This window comes from Aquila chrysaetos, chromosome 20 (assembly GCF_900496995.4).
Source record: "Aquila chrysaetos chrysaetos chromosome 20, bAquChr1.4, whole genome shotgun sequence".
Taxonomy (NCBI): domain Eukaryota; kingdom Metazoa; phylum Chordata; class Aves; order Accipitriformes; family Accipitridae; genus Aquila; species Aquila chrysaetos.
In genome coordinates, this window is record NC_044023.1 from 23,015,575 (window position 1) to 23,029,827 (window position 14,253).

Here is a 14,253-nt window from a genome sequence, read left to right on the forward strand (position 1 = left end):
CTAAAATGATCAGCCATGCTTACAAAATGGGGTGCTGGAGCACCTTCTCTTGTACTAAATGGAAGGGGCAAGTGCTTGGGTGCTCTGAATTAAACCTCAGATCCTGGTCTAGTCTGTTCACACTTTCAAAGCACTCCCCTTTGGTGATGATCGCACAATTATGAAGTGACATTTATCAGTGCTTGTGGAGTTTGCCTGCTTTGGCCACACCTTCCCCTTCGTAAACAGCCAAGCTGCAAAATCAACGTCGTTAATACATTTCTTGATTTCTTCTGCTCTTGTAGCTGGGAACAGAATAGCAGCAACTTATAACTGCTTCACTCTTAGATATTATTAAAGATTCTCAGTTTTAAAGATTATAACAGGGTTTTGAGATCACTTAAACCGAGTTGTGTATTGCCTCTTGCTTTACTGATACGTGTACAATAGTGTTTGTATACTACTTACTGTTAGTTTACCTTGATGGTGAATGCAGATGAAACTGAATGCTGTTGGTTTTTTTATCTAGGTAGCATATTTGATTTTTCTTATTGCCGCCAAACATCTGATATTTGTTTGCATACTGTACGCATCAAAGTGGTGCACAACAGTAACATGATGGTTAAAGAACTGTTCCGGAGCCAAGCATTGCAGCTGAATTAATTATAACATTTCTTAAATGCCACTTATTTTTTCTCCCCTCTACTTTGATCGCATACTCATATATTTGTTGGCTAACACAGTGGATTTGAATAATTTTGTAGGAAACAAAGTTTTTTTTCCCAGTTAGAATTCAAAATGCTGGTGAATGCTGATTGCCAAACCTTGGAAACCATGAATCAGCATGCTTTCAGACTAGAAACAACAAATGCTTGATACGTGTTCCCTCTTGTATTTTCTGGTTACTTGTCCCATTTTGGATACACTACTCCTATAGACAGCAGAGGGGCTGCAGGTCTGTCCTCCGAGCAGCGGCTCCCTGTGAGGTCTCTCCACTCACCCCAGCTATTTTGACCATGGAATAGAAGTTGCCTTCTGCTCCACTGTGGACCAGAAGGAAAGTCTAGAGACAACTCCAGGAGCTTTAGTTACCCTCCTGAATTCAGGAGGAGGTGGAGTTTACTGAACAGTAGTTCTTGGGGTTGGATGTGTGGTGTTAGCTTTGTAGTAAGTAGTAGAAATTACCGTTTTTAAATGCCAGTTGATATAACGACTGCCAGTTAGTTTAACAGAAGAGGAAAAAGGTAATGTGAGAACTCCATTGTAACTTGATTTTTGGCATAGGGCTTGCATGGGTATCAAGTTGCCTTTCTAATCAGTACACGTGTAGAAGGAAGATGTAGTTAAGGGTTTTTTTTGTCTGGCTTGGCCTTGTTCTGTCATGTAACCTTCCTTACCTGCCAGACTGAGAACAGAAATATGGTTAAAGCACTACATCATGTACTAAACACTCTCATGTTGCTGTCAGTCAAAGTAGTTCCTCTGGGATAAGAATTTGCTTGAGCTTTTCAATTGAGTCTCTTGCCTCTCCTACATGTTCACTATTTGGCCCAAGCGGTGATAGGAAGCGTATGCCCCTTGGGAAAGTGTTCATCATCTTCTACTGTTGCTTCCAAAGTAACTTGCCTTTTTTTTCTTTTTTGGGGGACTTTGGAAGCAGCTGGTTGGCAAGCTTTCTTTGTGTTTATTTTACATCTTGTCTCCCTGCTGCTTCCCCCGTCCCCATCTGATTCTGTAAAATGCATCTCCTGGGCTGCAGCTTTCACACTAATAATCTATAGAAACAATTTTTAATCTGCTAAATTGTAGTGACAAGAAGCAGACAGTGGGAGCCCTGACATTAGCACCAGCCTTGCAGGGAGGGCAGCGATCCCTGACCAGCTGCAGGCAGGTGTTGGGCTTCTCCGTTTGGAAGTCACATCTGAAATTTGGTAAAGGACTGTTAATTTCGAGACAGGTTTTTGTCTTGCCAGTGCATTGGGGTATAAGGATTTCTCTAAGCTACCTTTTGTGACTGCCAACTTTGTATCAAAAGCAGCGTGGCTGCGGCAGTGCTGGAGTTTTGTATGAGCCAATTAATGCACGTTTACATTGTTCCTTTTATTTATTTGTGTTTAAAGGGCCTCTTGTGAAAGTTTAAAAAGTAAGGTTTCACTTGCATGACAGCTAATGTTATTAAACCTTGTAGTCAATGACATTTTGAATCTATAGTCAGACAACTAATTTCATTTGAAGTGCAACTGAAAATCAGTGTCAAGCACTTGTTTTGTGAATGGAGATGAAGATAATTTAGTTCATCCTGACAGATTTTTAATATGACATTATTCTTGGCTAGATCGACATTTTTTTTGTTTGTTTTGTTTTGTTTTTTGGAATCCCCAGAAAACCCTCTTCCTCCCCTCTCTCAAACACTGTCTCAGGCTGGTACTGCTGTCACCACAGCACGCCGCCGTTAGCAGAGCAGTAGCTCCCAGGTAAAATAATCACCCATTTTCCTTTTTGCACAAAGACCTTATAAAACTCTGTTAATCCAACTGCGGTGTTTGCGTGTCTGCCCGTTGCTGGCAGCGCCGCCAGCTTTTGGACGGCTCTCTGAATTCCTGGGAATTCCTGTAAAGACTTAAGTGGGAGCAGCGCGGGGTCTGCAGGTTAACGTTCAACCTGGGAGGTGTTTTGGTCTCCTCTGGCCCCCGCTGACGGCAGCGGTGCGTGCTCCGCGGGGATGTGCCGGCAGCTCCCGGGGCTGCGGGACCGGGGTGCCGGGGTTATCTGAGGACCGGTGCCCCGCGGTGTCCGCGGGCTCATGTGCTGGGATGCTGACTGCTGGCGTGACCGGGCGGCTTGGGCGGCTGCCAGCAGGGACACGGGGAACAAAGAGCTGGGATGCAGCGGGGGATCGCTCGGGTTTCCGCTCGGGCGGCTGACAGCGTTAGATCGCATCACTTGCTGATGGAGGGGAGGCGAGAGAGCGTCCCTGTAACATTGGTGAAGTGGCAGAATAGGTTTGAGAAGATGGGATTGCTCACTCGCAAAGCCATTTCTAATGTTACTCCTTCTTTAATCCTCCTCTTCATTTTGTGTTGGTGCCGTACAGATGCAAGTTTTTTTACATTTAAGATTGAGACAATAGATGTTAATTAAAAAAAAAAATCTTTGAGAATAAAAGCTGTCTAGAAAGCCTTACACAAAAACTGAACTGTAGCTGTTTCTGGTGCTGGGAACCCATAATCTTATTTAAGCCCCATGAGACTCCCCCCTCTCCTGGTGTCCCAGCCTGCCCGAGCACACTGGGAGATGCTCAGTGGATTTTTCCAAATCTCCGGGGTTTCGGTTCCCCCTCCCTCACTACGAGTAGGCTAACGATAACATCAGTCCCCTTGCTGCTGAATATTAGTAGTTTGTTTATTCATTAAGCTCACATCATGATTTCATTATCCTCTTTGAATCAAGGGTGAGGCACTCAGGCAAGTTTTGGTCAACCGTTACTACGGCAATGTGAGACCGGCGGGACGGCGCGAGAGCCTCACCACCTTCGGCAATGGCCCCTTGTCTGCCGGAGGCACCAGCAAAGCCGGGGCAGGAGGTAGGACCTGCTCCTGCTCATCAGCGGTTCGTGTGATCTGCCCTGCCAGATGCTGTGTGTCTGTGTCTGCCTGACAAATCCATATCTTACAGGTGAAACAGGGTTTTTTTTTCCCCTACTGTTCTGTTCTATGATATCCCCAAAAAGAAGAAACTATCCATATGGATGGGGAAGAAGTCCTGCTTGCAGGTCACTCCTGGCTTTAGAAATTCCAACACGTTTTAACTCTCCTTGAGGGATTCTGCTTTAGGCTGAGCAGAGCACCGCTCTCCTGTCTCTAATCGTGTCAACTGCTTTTTCCTCATGCGGCTGAGAGCACTGTTCTTTTTATCCTGAGTGCATTTGAGAAAGTACTTTAAATTGAGCAGCCAGAGCTTTCTATACTTTCCAGAGACTGTCTTGGGTTGGCTTGAATTTTGTGACTTTGCTTTGAATGGATGTACTTGGAAAACCTGATCAATTTAATATTTGCAATAATACTTTGGAAATGTGCTCATAAGGATGTCAGATTATTAACCATATCTGAAACAAAAACATTTCATTGTATTACAGAGGGATTGCAGGGTAGGATGAGCAAAAATTCAGTTTGAACTCAGTTATAAAGTGCAGTTTATTTAATTTGAGACCATTGCTAAAAAAGTCAGTAGTGTCAAGCATGTTTTGTCAAAACAAAGTTCAGTGGGTTTTGCCTCTTCAAAATAAAGACAGTGGGTAATCCTGTTGAAAGGAGGCCTGATCAGAAACAAACAAACAAAAAACCCTATTTCCCCCGTATTTTCTGAAGTTGATACGTATTTCATTAGTCCTTGTGTTGTGCTGCCTGCTGCCATACTCCTCTACTTTCTAGAGCCTTTTGCTTCAGTCCTCGTTCTTCATGCCACTTCCACAAACTCTTGCTTGCTTCTCTTGTTTGGTCTGTTTATCCATGAAGTTCACGGTTCCGTAATTGCACGGAAGCGTAGTGTTGGCTTTGCCATCCTCTGGAATTTGTTTTGCCTTTTCTCCATCCCCTGGCTGGTCCTGTAGAGCCTTTACCTCTCTTTGTATCCCTGAATCCACGCTGTTTGCAGAATCCTCTTCCAATACAGCAGCCGTCTCTCCATTTTCTGCTGCTAATGAGGGCAGCAGTGGCAATAACCATTTCCCATTGCCAGCCCAGGCTGTCCTCCCTCAGGACACCACCTCCTGCAGACTCGCACACGTTAAAGCGATGTTAAATACCCATCTTACAACATGCCCGATCTGTGCTTTAAGTTACAAACTCTTCCTTGCAGACATGCTAGGAGCCGAGTTCATCACTGTTAATGAACGTGTGCGCACCGTTCAGGATAGGTTAATAATTTAAGCCAGATGAGAGATGCCATCATTGTAGGGTGGCGGCGTTTGAATCTCAGCCTGTTTCTCGTGATCGCCTTTATAGGAGGAAGCTCTGGATCGAGTTCAATGAGCCGAGGTGAGATGAGTTTGGCAGATGTCCAGTGTCATCTGGATAAAGAAGGTGCATCCAACCTGGTCATAGATCTCATCATGAATGCCACCAGTGACAGAGTCTTCCATGAGAGCATCCTGCTAGCCATTGCCCTTCTGGAAGGTGGGAACACTACAATACAGGTAGGGAAATGGAAAACTTCAAGCTTATAACTAAAACATGTTGGCAAGGGAAATGTTTTTATGAAATCCAGGAAACTTCAGGAGGTTAAGGAGATGGGAGGGGAAATGACTAAATGATCTTTGACTTGTAATTAAGAAAAATATCAGTGTCTACCATGCAAAAGTTAACTTATTAAATGTTTGCATGGGCACTAGGTCATTGAGGTACTTCCCAGGGCAATATAGAGGAATGTATAACAAAACAGCCTTGTAGTGTGAGTTAATGTGACTACTTCTATGAGTAAGTTCAAGCAACTGCAACATGCTCAGAGACTTTTACAACTAGTTGTTAGATTTCAGACTGGAATTTAAAATAACAGTAAAACAGTAAACAGACCACCACAGTCCTCCTGTGATCTTGCTGTCCTTCGTTTCTGTGTTTTAAATAAGGATTTTGTTTCCCTAAAGGAGAATTGTGCCTGGTATAGATTTTAATGAACGTAACACCAACTAGCTTGTACGGTATTCTTCCAAACAGAAAGTAAAACCTTATTACGGCAAAATATGGCTACAAAGATTATTGAATATGTTATATTTTATTCTTTTGACTTTGCATGTGCTCTGTTTGCAAACAGTCTCTTTCTGTCTTGGACAATGGGCTTTATGTGTAGCTATTCCAGAGACTGTTACCCCTTTCCTACCCTGCTGCAATGTGTTTCACACATCTGAACAAAACAATTGGTGATTTGTTTAAGGCGGCAAATTTTGCAGATTGTTCCTTTCACTCGGAGAAATGATACATCCAAATGTTTGATATACATACAGATTTAGGCTTATAATTTGATGCCATTTGTGCTGTATCCTAATTAGGAACATTTATTTAGGTACTTAAAGATAAAACATGCTAGGAATTTCAGAAGAGCTTGGGCAAAGAGAACTAAAAAAATCTTACATGTGTGGCACACTGTTCCCAGTATAGTGTTACCACTCCCCAGTCTTTTATTTTTCTGCCCTGAAAACCAAACTACCGAAAGACGCAGTCTGTCTCTGGTATGGCTGCCGCAGCAGAGAGCCACCATGCTTACAGCGTTACTCTTGACTAGACCTCCATGGCAACTTCTGGGAGAAATGTTTGACCGGACTGAGGGCAGCACTCCATGTTGTGCTTAATCGAACCTCAGTGTGGGCTGTTGCCAAAACAGCCCGTCCTGTTCTGGTCAGCTCTGCTGGTCCCCTCTTCGTACGGCTCGTGCAGCTGAGTGGTGAGTTGAATTAAGTGGCTGATCTGATGGAAAACCAGCCTGCCAGTGAAAATGGATTTCGTCCCATGGAAGTGGCTGGCTCAAACCTGACCAGAGATGTGCTAAAGAGCAGCTGTATCTTCTGGGCAGCAGTATGTGGTAAGGTTTGATTAAGTGTAACGTGGGGCTGAATCCTGGCTAGTTATAATTGGTCATTACAGTTAAAACGTGCACTAGATCTACACAGCAGCACCTCTTGTGTTCATGCAAACTTCTCTTGAGAGGAGAGGGAGCATTTTTGGCCTCCTTTGTGCTGTCTCTGTAATCAGTACCCTCCTTTTTCCACTGTGTATATGCTCTAGAGTGAAGCTTTTTTGCAAAAGACAAAGTGGGAATTGAGCGTTTAAATGTCACCTTAAACTGCAATGACAGGATTCACATTCCTTGGGGAGAGTCACTCCTTTAAATTTCCTGCTCTTCTCCAATGTAAAGGAAGCTGAGCTTTCATCTTCCTAGCTCTCAGGGAGCCTCAGGTAACCTCACACTGTCATGCTGGAAGGAAAAACAAATTCTGCACCAGCGTGACGTGGAGAAATCCTTTGCTTGTGCTGGAGCCCAGAACTAATGGACTGAGTCGAGTCACTTCCCGCTGTGTGCGAATCAGTGTTGGAAGCAGATTCCTGAGCTCATCTGGTCAAAACAAACAGGGAAATCTGCAATCAGTCTTCAAAGACACCTTTTTCACCAAAAAGGGAGATTCTTTAGTTTGCATTTGCTGTCTATAACTGGGAGCCAGGAGTCTGTAAAATAACTATGCGGTTAGGAATGAGCTGCTGGCATAGGATGCTTGCAGCAAATGGTGCAATGCTTTCACATCCCGCCCGCCTTACGGTCCTGGCAGTTTCTGTTGCACTCTTGCCTTTATAAATGTTACTTCCGCAAACCAGAGTAACTATTTTCCGTCCTTTCCCACTCAGGAATAAGTGCTTTGTGGTTGTCTTTACCTTTAGAAAGTGTTCTGGGCAGCCAGCAGTTACTCGGTGCGTGTACGTGTACGTGCGCTAATGCAGCAGCGAAGGGCTGGGAGGGGGCTCTGGTGTAGGCTGCTTTTAAGTACAGAATGTTTTAGGAACCAAATGACTTGCGATGCCTACAGCTAATGCTGTAAGCTCTGAGGTCTTGGACACACCCAGGAGCTCTTACTCATGCATGCAAAGCACAGATGAGACTTTATTGAAAATAGCCTATGGAGCAGTTGTAATGCAGATATTCTGTGCTATAGCAATCCAGTGGCCTAATAGCAAAAGGAAAAAAAGAAGGTTTATCAGTGCACAAAGGTGTTCCCTGACTTACCTCTGTATTGGTTAATCTCCTGGTGCTAGGGAGTGAGTTTGCTGATGCCTTGCTTTACTTGCACTGGCTCTAGCGCAGTCAGAGCCCGTGGGGACTACTACAGTGTCAGTCAAGAACAGCACATATTCAGCGGTCTGATCTTTCAGTAGTATTTTAGTCATGAAAGCCAAGTAAGTAAAACTTTAATGGAAAAAAACACCAACCACAAAGCTTAACTTCTGGGAGAACAGCTAGCTCCACGCTGGTGAATCAAAGCGAAGGTGGAGGCTTGCTCTTTAGTAAAATCACGATTTCAGGTCCGTATCTCCCGGGGTAATTGCTGAACGGTGTCCAAGTTAAGCTGGCGTCCTGAGACGGTAAATTCACGTAACCAAGCTTTTCTTTCTTCACATTGAAAGAATAGTTTATCTGCTCGCCCAGAAAATACGGAAGGCTCTGGGTGCAGCCCAGCTGTTCAGGAGCACTGCCGTTACAGGAGAGCTGCACGGGGTACTCGCTAGTCTGCACAGCTTCAAGTCCAACAGGTTTTATAAAGCAGTCTTTCGCTACAGTACAGTAAAGATTTATTGAGTGCAGCAATGTGATGGTCTCCTACTTAGTAAGATTTCATTTTTACAAAATACACTGCAAAATTTGTCTGCTTAAGGAAACTAGATGCACTTAGGAAAATTAACCCAATACTTCCCGTGGTCTTTTATCCTGATCTTTCTCTAATCTATGTCCTTTTGGTAAGTTTTGCAGATTAAGTAGGTAGGGCTCTACAACCTCTGCAACCTGCATTGTGGATTTGCTGAAGTTCTACGGCAGTTTCCAGTAACTGCCAGTGGAAGAGTCATCTTCAGTCTCTGGACTAATAACTGTGTTACTTTTGCATCAGATACATTTGTCATTGTGAAAGTCGGCGTAGCCTAATCAGACAGCTTTGTCTTTGAGGTCTAACACAGTTTATCTTCATTTCACAATTTTTCCGGTTGTTATTAACAGGTCTTGATTTATAGTATTCTGAACAAGTTTATTCTGTGCTTGGTCTGAATAATTTTTACTGAACTTAAATTGCTTATATCTACAAGCCTTTGAGACTAGGAAACTGGTGGGATAGGGACTGGTTATGTAAAAAGGCTTTTTGGCAGCAAAGCCAGCAATGTGTCACCCCTGCATGGCATTTTCTTAACTCCAGGTTTTCACACGGGAAATGAATTCGGCCTGAAGTTAAGCAAAAGGTTTGTACTGACACACAGGAACTTGCACATGATGATTGTAATATGGTTAATAATGGGAGTTCCCAGGTAACTCCCATGAGCTTCAGTGGGAGAAGAGATCCCCATGATGTTGGGAAGGGATAACTGGAATAGGTGTAACTGTTTCATTAGATACATGCAGGGCCAATATTATGGCTAGGCAAAGTAGGTGGTTGCCAACTGTAGCAGAAAAGCAAATCTAGAAATGTTCCTTATTATAATTGGCAGGAGTGATTTTTATTGTATTGTTAAGAAAATGAATGTGGGGGAGAAGCAGGACAAGAAAAAATGCTCCCGGTTTACCTGTAGGAAAGAGGCTAAGCTGGTAGCGTATGGCACATTGAATCCCGTGCTACTCTGTGTTTTGCTGTAGGGGTGAACATGGATGTGATAAATTAACTGCTCTGGGAGACAGACAGACGTCTTTGCCCACTTAAAAGCTCTCTGGATGGAAAGTCTTCTGGGTTATTTTTAGGTTTCAGAATTCACTTAGAAATGCTGTCAGGTTCTTTGTTAACAAAGATGGTGATGAAAGTGTCGAAGCTGTGTCCGGTGAGCTCGTCGCTCCTGCTCAGCAGGAGCTCTGGTTTTCAGTGGGAAGCCTGCCCTCATTTGTAAGGAGACAGAAGCAGAGGTGGAACCGCAGGGTCAAAAACGGACAACAAATTAACTTGACAAATGCTGCAGCTCACTGAACTGAAAATTACATAAACCCCTTTATTAATTTATATAACCCGCAGCATCCACCTCGAGAGAGCTGGCGTCAGCGGTTCTGCACAGAGCAGCCCTGGGGCGGGGGGGGGATGCCCTGCCGGCCCCACGCTTTCCTCCGAAATGGCGAGGGGCGAGCATGCCCTGCATCTGGGACGCTGCCGGCCGGCGCGTGGTACCCGTCCCCCCGGGGCGCTGGCGTGGTGCGCTTTGCCGGAGCTTGCGTGGCAGGTGCTGTTCCTTGTAGGCACGTTCCACGCGGAGCTACATCGCCTTCGGAAGAGATGAAAGCTTGGTCCGTTCCCTGCACGCTCTGCAACACGGCGAGTTTTCCTCCGTTAAAGCAACCCTGGCAAATGAATGACAGCAGAGGAAATTGCTGAGGACTTCTCCTGTAACGCTTGTCTCTCATCTGCTAAATAAAAATTATATGCGCCGTTACTCTGCCTCACCTCCGTAGAGTTTCGGGTTTCCTTGGTCGGTGGAAGTTAATGGCAAGTAAAGTCCCTTACATAACTGCCTCTCCATGGAGACTTGGGTTGCTGCTCGTTTAATTAGGGATCTTCTCAAAAGTTAGATTGCGTGACAAATTACCCACACGCACATGTGTTGGTATTTTCAGCGAGGGAAGGTAAAATGCAGTTGATGACATTAGTTTAGTTTCAGGCATTTTTTAACCGCTACCACTTCGAAGTGCGGTGGTACCTTCTTTCCCCCTTCGTCCACAGCTCTTCCCAAGGTGGGCTTGCAAACACAGAGGATGAGGCGATGGGAGTCAGCATCCAAGGAAAAGGTGATTGTTTTTCAGGAAGGAAGTGGGATTTGCTCCTAGCTTTAAGACATCTGAAGAGAGTCACTGCTCCTGCACAGAGGATGATGACGGGATCTGCTCTACAACCCTCCTTCCCCCAGCAGCTGAGTATGGGATGCGGACGAGGGGCCATCGCGACTCGAGCTAGCACCGAGGAGCCTGCGTTGGTGACCGGGGAGTTGTGCCTCCATCGCCACGTGGCAAGAGCAAATCAGTGTGCTGAGCCAAGGAAGGTGTGGAGCTCACCATATATGTGTGAGGCTCCTTTCAGATGCGACTGTACAAAAAGATGTGTGGCTTCAAGTTGCTTTAACTTCCAGAGCTCTTCAGTTCAGCCTGCAAAGAGGAGCCGTGCATTTTGTGTGCCCTCCTTTGAGTGCTCGTTAGGGTTAGGGGCTGTGGCCACATGGTACCGTGCTGCCCATTGCAGAAGTACCATGGGGGGCTCCGAACAAGCGAGATACCAGAAATCACAGCAGCCAGCTCTTCGTTAGTCTGGTTTAGTAGGAAATACTGGTTTGGGTAAAATGCTGGGCTAATGTGACTCTCCCGTCTCCAGCTCTGTCTTGCACCATACATGGACCTGGACTTAGTCGACGCTTCTCCTTGTCCATCGCCACCAGTAAGAAAACTCCAGCATGGCAAATTGTGGTCTCCTTTGCTGAACTCGGTGCCTCAGACTGTCCAAAGATGATGGATAGTTTTTAAATAATTGCAGAATTGATGCACGAAAGGAATTGAATCCAGAGCTATCCGATTCTTGTTTGTGTTTCTGGCACACAGGAAAGCCGCGGGACCCAAGGGGACCGGGGTGCTACCGGGGAGGGGGGGCTCGCTGCCGCAGCCCCCCGGTTTGAGGGAGCAGTGACTCGGGGACAGGTCTGTGTCCTTCGGCTTGCTGTAGTGTTGGCTGTGAAATACCGTGACAAAAATGGAAGGTTAAGCGACACTAAAAAGGTCAACAGTGAAATAGCTGGAACCAGCCAGTCAACCTGCTTTATTTTTTTCACTTTTCCTGTTGGCCTAAATGTGTCCTATCCTATTCGGTTGCCAAAAGACTTAGTTTCTTCTTCTCTGTGACTGCAATTGCCCTTCTAAATTGGGAGAAAAATTTACAAAATATTACAGAAGTATTGGTGGTACAAAATGTAGATTTAGTGACACAATGGTGCTTTAGGGTTTGTGGTTTGGACATTTTAAACCAGATTTACCACTTAAAAAATTTGCAACAGTCACAGATAGCTGCAAGCACACAAAATCGTATGTGATGGTAAATGCTTCAGAGGCAAGAATATCTTTGGATCGCTAAACTTCTGTAAATAGCACTTGAGAACTTTTGGTCGTTGATTAAAAAATGTGTCTTAAAATTTCTACTGTTTGTTTGTAGCAGGCAGAATTCTTCGATGTAGGATTTTTTACATTGTTTTAATAATACCTGGTTGGGAAACTAATGCAAAACCAGCGAGCTATCGGCATGCATTAAGTAATCACCTATGTCCTTCACCATTTTAATGAGTTTTTCTCAAGTTAAAATACACCATAATTTTTTTTTTACATTCTGGTTATGTTACTTCAGAACATGACATTAAAAAAAAAAAAAAAGGTAAATGTTGGTAAGGACCTACATCAACCATCGCATTCAGCTGTGGGCAGCGATCTTGTCCTTTTGTGAAAGAGAGCCCTCTCCAAAATGAAGCATGCTGCAAATCCAGACCCTCCTTCACGGCGCAGCTACCTTCAAAACAAGGCACAGAACCTGCACTAATAATTAACCCAGCGCTGAGGAAATCTACGTCCTGATGCTCTGTTGATCCGCAGCACGTGAGGAGACTCAAGATGGCAAGCCCGTAGGAGCACGCTGTCTCTTTCACATGTATTTTAATGTATTTAGCACAGTGAAGTCTCAACCTCATTTACCTGTTAGATACCACCATGTTAAGAACAAACAAGCCCTACTAATGACAGACAGAGCCAAAAGCTGCGAGCAGTCATTCCTGCAGAGATGATTTCATTTCTGTCGGGCGCAGTAAGATGCATAGGTGAGATTGAGAACGGGGTGGATGAGGTGAGATGGTAACGATACCACGCAGTCTTTCGACTTGAGCTGCAGCTGATCCTACTTTGTGAAGTATATTTGGGCCATCAGTGTTCCTGTATCACAGCATCTTTCAGTCTTTTTGCCCAAAGGGAGGTTTTATGTTTAGATTTTGAGGTGCCCATCTGTGTGACTGAGCAACATAGGCAAAAAAAAAAAAAGGAGAGATGCTACATCAGGGTCTGGCTGCCTTGCTTGCCCTCCAGTCGTGGTAGCCTTGCGTGTTCATGGTCGTTAGGTACCACAGGCGTCTCGTGGCAATCCTCTAGGCATTCAGGTGTGATCTGGTCCTGTAAGGAGCAGGGATATAAACCGCTCATTCTCCCTAGTCCTCTCCGTGGGATCCAGGTCCAATATAAACTTTTAAGATGATCCCTAGCAGGACTGAAGTCCTCCACAAGCAGGCAGAGGCAAGCTATTCAGAAAAACAAGGTCATGCTGCCTTTTTTTTTTTTTTTTTTGGTAAGCACAGGAATCAACAAAGCGATGTTATATAACTTCTATTTATATCCCACTTGCTCACTAGCTGCAGGCATACAAGAGTAGCTGAGAAGGGAATTTAATGAGCTCTCAGGGCTTGCTCACCTTCCAGAGCGGGTAGGAGCCAGCTTGTTTTTGAAGTGCGTCAGCAAATGAAACTGGTGGTGGGTGGGTGGTTTGGGTAGGTGGACTGACTTGTTGCTATGGTTTTCTTTAATTCCTCTGTCTCTCAAGAAGATCTTACACTTTTTTTCTTTCTTTTTTTTTTTTTTTTTTTTTTTTCTTTTGGGGAGTCTGCAGACTTCCTTGTTTCTCACACCTACACAGAGCTTGCTGGTTCGGTAAGGAAGTGGGATTCATGCTCCTGCCATGCAAGAGCCTTGCACAGATTAACTGAGTGACCCGGCGGGTGCGTGCTCCCACATGTATGCAGGAGGAACTCAAATAAGGCTCCGTGCTGAAAGCAGGTCAGGCCCCCGAGCCTCCCACGCTTTGGAGGCCATCTGCTCCGTCTGCGGGGGGGGATTTAAACCCCAAACCCCACAGTCACCTTCCTACCTGTCGTTCCCCCAGTGTGCCTTCACCTCCCGGTGATCATCCAGTGTCACTTCACTGTCCCGGGGGTTTTGTGCTGGCTCTGGAAGGGCGCGAGGGGACCGTATTTCTGTGAGGCTGCTTCTTACTTTCCTCTTTGTGAAATGACTTTAAATTGCATCAAGATTTGGGGCGTTGCGGTAGGAGAACGTGTAGGATATAAGGGCTTCTTCCTGAAGTGAGTGGTGCAGTTCTGCTGCTGCTTCCATTTAAAGCTGGTTGGGAACGACGAGCGTTGACACGGGTCTGTCTCTGTACGCTTGTACCCCCCCAAAAAACATCCTCCATAAGGTGGGGCAGACTCTCCAGCTGAGAGTAGAGCCTTGCAGGATGGTGTGTGGATGCCCATGGCAGAGAGTGTGTCTTATTTGTGGAAAATAGAGCCGGGAAGTCCCCCTTCTGCTTTCGGGACAAAGTTTATTTTACAGTTTGCAAAAAAAACCAGGCAATTGAGGTGTTCTGGCAGATTTTCCTTATGGGTTTATTTCAAACTGTGAAGTATGTTCAGCATGAAATATTTCAGCTGCCATTTCCTTAAGCTATGCAAGACTAATGATATCCATCACTCACGCCCCAGA

The 14,253-nt window shown here is 45.1% G+C and overlaps 1 protein-coding gene across 14 annotated transcripts in view; it reads left to right on the plus strand.

The window, feature by feature from the left end:
* The window catches only part of ITPR1 (inositol 1,4,5-trisphosphate receptor type 1), a 186,622-nt gene that overhangs the window by 117,333 nt on the left and 55,036 nt on the right, over positions 1 to 14,253 (plus strand). For all 14 annotated transcript variants that reach the window (XM_041118830.1, XM_030043337.1, XM_030043338.2 and 11 more), the window contains 2 exons: positions 3,430 to 3,562; positions 4,983 to 5,173. In XM_041118830.1, the coding sequence (XP_040974764.1) occupies positions 3,430 to 3,562; positions 4,983 to 5,173 (324 nt within the window). The remainder of the gene's footprint in view (positions 1 to 3,429; positions 3,563 to 4,982; positions 5,174 to 14,253) is intronic.